At 46.7% G+C, this 6453-nt stretch overlaps 1 protein-coding gene across 1 annotated transcript; it reads right to left on the bottom strand.

Annotated features, from left to right (window-relative positions):
• MRM2 (mitochondrial rRNA methyltransferase 2) lies at nucleotides 1-6433 on the bottom strand. The gene is made up of 3 exons (XM_073361999.1): nucleotides 6352-6433; nucleotides 3775-4064; nucleotides 1-778 (listed from the first exon to the last, which is right to left on the bottom strand). The coding sequence occupies exons 1-3, from the start codon at nucleotides 6357-6359 to the stop codon at nucleotides 336-338; spliced, it is 741 nt and encodes a 246-aa protein (XP_073218100.1). The 5' UTR covers nucleotides 6360-6433; the 3' UTR covers nucleotides 1-335.
• Between the last annotated feature and the right edge of the window lie 20 nt (nucleotides 6434-6453).

The following is a 6453-nucleotide window of genomic DNA, read 5'->3' as shown; positions in this document are numbered from 1 at the left end:
AACAAATCAATAACTTTTATTTTTGTTTCCATCCCCTACAGCCAGCTTTTATATCATTTCCAAGAGCTTTCTTCCCAGAGGTGGAGTTAGACTGGATGTTCTTACTTGCCTAGTTAGATTATGAACTCAGTGGGACAACAACCTTGTTTTATTTTGTACCTGTAAAGCATGATGCACACCTATCATGTTATATAAATGACAGATTTCACCAAATTAGGCTTAACCATAAAGCAATTCAATTTCAGAGTCTCAATGCTGGGATTTTTTTTTAAATACACTTCAAATCAAAGTATCCAGTCAGTGACTGACAACCACTGCAATAAAGGCAGACACAATCAGTGTTTCTGATGTTTCACTCCATCATTGTACAGTTTTGCCAAGTAATAGATCTCCGCTGACTCTTTCCGGCTGGACTGAGGCTTTATAGTTCTCACGTCCTGGAAGCGCTCCATTAGTCTGTTTTGGAGAAGATGGGCTTCCCGTCCATCCCAGAATTTACAGAGGATAGTTCCTCTTGGCCGCAAGATGCTTTGGGACAGATCCAAAAGCGTCAAGCACAAGTTAATCAACTTCTGATGATCTAACTCTCGGATCCCTGTGGCATTAGGTGCCATGTCACTCAAGATAACATCTGCCCTCTCTGTAGGAAGGAGCTCCTGGATCTTCTTAAGCGTGACTGGATCTGTAATATCAGCATTGGAAAGGAAGACTGCTCCTTCCAGAGCGGAAATATGAAGAAGGTCAACTCCAAGGACAAAACCAACAGGGGCATTAGGATCTAGGAAACAAAGAGTTAATGCAAGAATGGAAGATGCAAGACACCTCCCTATCTCCAAATTAATCACTCTTATTACAAGAACTGCTAACAATACAAGTCATATTCATGAGTTTCCCCAGAGTTCAATATACAAACCTACACCACACATTGACAAAGTGCCGTCTAGCCCCCCTATAACCAGAATGCTCATCTATTATGCTCATCTCACCCTAGTTATTTTTAGCACATTAAAAAAAATAAAAGCAAGCTTTCTTTAAAGATCACTATTCCAGAAAGCCTCTTCATCCATCTCTACCCAGTGTATCAACAGTAAGGCTCTGCTGGAGTCAGCCAATAAGAACAGTACTTTGCCCTGTTATACAGCACCTTACAAACATTAATGAATTAAAACACAACACCTCTAGGAGGTCAATGTTACCACCACATTTACAGAAAGGGAAATTAAGATACAGAAAAGCTAAGCTTCTTGCCTGAGGTTATCCACTAAGGGATGGTCTCAGAGAAGTGGATTTACTACAGCGATGGTGTATGGGGAGACTTTGGCAAACCAGTAATGTGCCTGAAAGCACTATAGCTTATTGCTAAAAGCAGACAAGTCAGCAGGCTGTAAATTGTCCAAGTCAGCAGGATTAGCTTAACCAAGACCAGGTGGAGGGGGGGTGGTGTCTTTGGGTGCCAAGGAGAGGGCAGCTTGACCCCGCGTCCTTCCTGAGAAGAATTGTGTTGAAGTGGCTGATACATGCATTTTAGAAGAGCAGGATGTGCCCCAGGAATGTTTATTGCGGGCCTCAAGGCTGCAAACTCTGGAAAAACCTACACCTGGTTAATCGATAATCAGAAGGAACCTCTTGCTTGACAATTGAAACTACTTACTTAACAAGTTTTCTTTAAGGGATCTGTCATTCTATTACTAATGTATAAATAACGAGGAAAAGTTTGAGGTAGTTGGACTCTTTTTGGACTCTCCCTCTGGATACATTTTGCAGTCCCCACTGGCAGACGAAAGATTTGGCCACCGGAAGCCTACCACTGTGCCACTCGAAAGTCATACTCAGCTTTGGTAATTATCAAGGGTTGGGGGTGTTTTACTAACGTGTTGCGGACGTGTGTGTAAGTGCTTGAGACTAAGTAAAGTTTAGCTTTAAGTGAAAGCACTCTTGTGTTGTCCTGTTTGTGCCAGCCATCTATTGGTCGGACAGCCGTGTCTCCCCGGATTTATTTCCTGACACCACTTCGCACAGAGTAAAAGTTACCAAGAGCTTTGTGTTGAAAAAACCCCAGGTAACAATGGAACAACCTCTTACATCACTGTAGTAAGTATCTACAGTACAGCATGTTGCTAGCGTAGACCTATTCTAAGCTAGTGGCAGAGATGGGGACAGACCCCCTCTTCCCCTATGCCCAGCCCTTTTCTTTAGCCTTTAGATAATATACCATAGAGTAGCTCAATGTAAGAGCTTTAGCCACTTCTGCAATACATGAGCCATCTCCTTCTGGGTTCTCACAACACATTTTTTGGTGGCCTCACAACGTGGCCACCAACTCTTGCTGGTGGCCGCTCTGACAGTTTTTCGTAAAATACTTAATTGAGTTTAGGAAAAACAAATAAATACACACAGATACGCATAGGCACGGACTCCATGGGTGCTCCAGCCCTGGAGCAGCCACGGAAAAACATTAGTGGGTGCTTAGCACCGATTGGCAGCTAAGCTCCCCCACAGCACCTCCAGCCCGCCTGCATGCAGCCCCACTGATCAACTCCTCCCACTCCCTCCCAGCGCCTCCCAACCACCACGATCAGCTGTTCCACTGCGTGCAGGAAGCGCTGGGAGGGAGGGGAGGAACAGGGATGGGGCATGCTCAGGGGAGGGGGCAGGAAGAGGTGGGGTGGTGGTGGAGCAGAGGCGGGACAGGGATGAGGTCTTGGGGTAAGAGGTGGAGTGGGGACAGGCCTGGGGGCAGAGCAGGGGCAGGACAGGAGTGGGGGTGGGGTCAAGAGCAGGGGTGGGGTCAAGAGCAGAGCAGGCGCTTGGGAGAAGATGTGAAGGGGGGGGGGGCAGGCCTGGGGAGGAAGGGGAGTTGAGCACCCCCCCGGGGTAAAGAGAAAATTGGCATATACATGTCCAAGTCATTGTAATTTATTTATGTAGGATTTTTTTGGCAAACTCAATAATAAAAATAATGTACAGCTGTCTCTATTCTTTACTGGACCTAAACAGAACAGAAACATAAATAAAGGTGCTTTGCACATTGTCTTTTTTTGTTGTTTCTTTCGCTTTTTTGGTAGCTTTTTTTTTTTTTTAAGACTCCCTAGATATTAAGTCTGTGAAAAGTAATATTAACAAACATACAAATATCACTTTTCACAGCAGACTTACTCAGCCCCAGCAAGCCCTGGATGGGGAGGTGGGTTTGTAGGCAGAGGGGGCCAAGGCAGAGGGGTAGTGGGGGTTAACTCAGGGCTAGAACCCACCACCACCTGGCTAGGTAATGAAGCTCAAAGCCCCGTGGCTGGAGCCTGCTACCTGCCACCCCAACGCTGAAGCCTGACCCCACTACCCCCAGGAAGGTGGGGAACTCACTGGAGACACAAAAGCTGGAGGAGGCGGCGGCACCCAGAGGGGAGCAGGGCCCAACAACTGCTGGCAGTCCCGGTAGAGGGGCCGCTGCTTTACCCACCCCTGCTACCAGCCCTGCCCAGGAGGCTGTAGTCGCAAGAAAAGCCCGGGTGGCCGCATTTGAGAAATGCTGGGTACTCCCTAAAGATGGCTTCTCCACTCCAGAGGAGTTGCTCCTCTTTATTACCAGCATGGTTACAAAAAGCCCCGCATACTTTAAACTTTATACAGCTAGTAATGACTGTGCTGAATGTAAGCACACACCCACATTCAGCTTTCTTCAGCCCAGCTAAATCTATTAGTAGAAGACATTCCTCACAGACTGTAGGTTGAGTCAGCATTGTCTAGTTCTTTTGGGTGCTAAGCATGTGCACTCACCAGAGCCCAAAGCATTGACTCGCTGTACAGCAACCTGACTCCAAGCTCCAGGAGCTGCCCCGCAGTCTATCACAGAGAGCCCTGGACGAAGAATCTTATGTTTGTCATCCATCTCCAGCAGTTTGAAAGCACTCCGGCAACGATAATTATGCTGTTTTGTTGCCCGCACAAATGGATCCTTAAGATGCCGCTCCAGCCAGCGATGCTCTGCCCCGGTTTTGCTCTTTAGATATCCTGCAGCAGTGTGGAACCTTTGGCACTGAAGGGAAGCGCTCACCAACCTCTGATAACTATAAAAAAGAAAGGTAAGTTAATCTGTTTCTGCATAACCACTGTGCACTTGACAACCATATGTCTCTAAAGTAACAGACTCCAATTCTAACCTCATTCCTTTCAATCTATCAGTAAGCTCGTCTACAGATGGAACTCCTGAAATTTACTGGCTCATTTTAAGACTATTGGGCACCTGCAGTTAATAATTATAATTATTTATTATTTGTATTGTAGTAGTATCCAAGAGTTTCAATTATAGACCAAAAAGAAAAGGAGAACTTGTGGCACCTTAGAGACTAACAAATTTATTTAGTCTCTAATTTGTTAGTCTCTAAGGTGCCACAAGTCCTCCTTTTCTTTTTGCGAATACAGACTAACTTGGCTGCTACTCTGAAACCTGTAATTATAGACCAGGATCCTATTCTGCATCAGCACTGTACAAACACAGAACAAAAGGATGGTCCGTGCCCGCAAAGAGCTCAGCATTTACAGTGAGATTTTCGTATCCTAAAAACAGCATCAACATTATCCAGTCCTCGAAACAACTCTGCAAGATAGATATTATTGAATACCATGACCATCTCACACCAATCCGGTAGCTTATGTGAAGCTAGATGGTTCTTCTTGGTCCAGTCTTTAGGGAATAGGTGTTCACTTGGCAACACACACCATCACTGTTAGCACACTAGGCACCTTTGTTGGCAGTGGCAAAGGCACTAAGAAACAAATGAATCTGGATGCCCCTCTTTCTCCTAAAAGTAGTTCTTTAAACATAGTGAAAGGACACCATGTTGTAGCTGTTCTGTGGATAGAGAGAGGCATTCAGTCACCAGAGCTGTCATTAAGGAACCTCACCCCAACACTAAATTCACTAAGAAAAAAGGTTAGTTAACATTACTCCTCCAAAAGTCTCCTTTTCCCACTAATAGATTTAGTCTAAATTCTCCTTCATCTTTCCCAATAACAGCTGTTTTATAAACATTGATTCATAGACTTGAAGGCCAGAAGGGACCACCTATTATGATTACCTAATCTCACCTCCTGCAAGACCATAGAATTTCACCCAGTAATTCCAACCCTTATCTTGTGTCTGACCTACAGCATGTTTTTAGAAAGCTATTCCATCTTGATTCTTCAAGTGGTGAAGAATCTACTACATCCCTCTATAAGTTGTTCTAATGGTTAAATCACCCTCACGGTTACAAGTTATATGTACCAAGAGAAATCTGCATGTGTGATAAGGACCCAGACACAGGGTAACAATCCAATCCACTATTTGTAAGCTCTTTCTGATTTTTGATTAGGTAACCCCCCATATAAGTGATGCTTTTGAGACAATCACAAAGGCCAATATCAGTTTGGGGCCCTTGTAGCACTGGCATGTTGTATCACGTTATTCAGGGACCATGACCCATTGTCACATGGTATGCAATGTTTGGTTTCAGAGTAACAGCCGTGTTAGTCTGTATTCGCAAAAAGAAAAGGAGGACTTGTGGCACCTTAGAGACTAACCAATTTATTAGAGCATAAGCTTTCGTGAGCTACAGCTCACTTCTTCAGATGCTGCAAAGGAATATATCAGCTCAACATCACAGTGTCAGACTCATGCGGTAGAATTTCAATCCCAGAACATACCGATTGTCCCCATTTTTGGGACAGTCATAAGTGTTTTAGCATACAATAGTTAATCCTCTGCATCTCTTTCTTTTTCTTTCCGTTCCAGCGATTTCAAACTGAGTCCATTTGAGTGAGCTCAACAATGATTCCCCCCCCTTTTTTCTCTCCCCAACTGTCCCCATTTCTAGATTTCAAATATTAACAAGTCTGAAGTTTTTCCTTCAAAGCAACAAAAGTGGCACCCCTGCCCTCTGTGATGCGACAGGCCTTGGGGAAAGGGGGTTTGCGCGCACACAGACCCTCCAGGCCCAAATAGGGGCTCAGTGGGACAGGCGACGAACAGAACAAGGGATATGGAATGGAGTCTTATCCCAGCCCTGGGGAGCCACACCCCGCCCCCCGCAATGCGCCACGGTGACAGGGAGCACCCTGTGAGCAGCAGCAGCAGAGACACCCCCCCCCTTAAACCCCGCTCCCGAGGGGACGGTACCGTGGCTAGTCACAAGTGTCTCCCGACCGGGCCGTCACTGGGTTCAATCCCCAGCTCCCCGCTGTCAGACTCGCCCCGCTGCACCCCCTGCCCGCCCGCCCAACGCGGGAAGACCAGAGCGACCAAACCGCGCAGGGACCCCAGGGCGGAGCTCCCCGCGGGGAGCAGCCCCCCAGCCCCGCGCCGGGCCCCCTCACCGGCTCATGGCTCCGGCCCACAGCCCCGCCCGGCTCCCAGGCTCTCCTCTGAGGCCTCCCCGCCTGAAACACGCTCTGCGCCGCGGGTTCCGGCTCCGCGCA

Source organism: Lepidochelys kempii, chromosome 10, assembly GCF_965140265.1.
Source record: "Lepidochelys kempii isolate rLepKem1 chromosome 10, rLepKem1.hap2, whole genome shotgun sequence".
In the NCBI taxonomy this organism is placed as follows: Eukaryota; Metazoa; Chordata; order Testudines; family Cheloniidae; genus Lepidochelys; species Lepidochelys kempii.
This window is presented reverse-complemented; position numbering and strand designations above follow the sequence as displayed.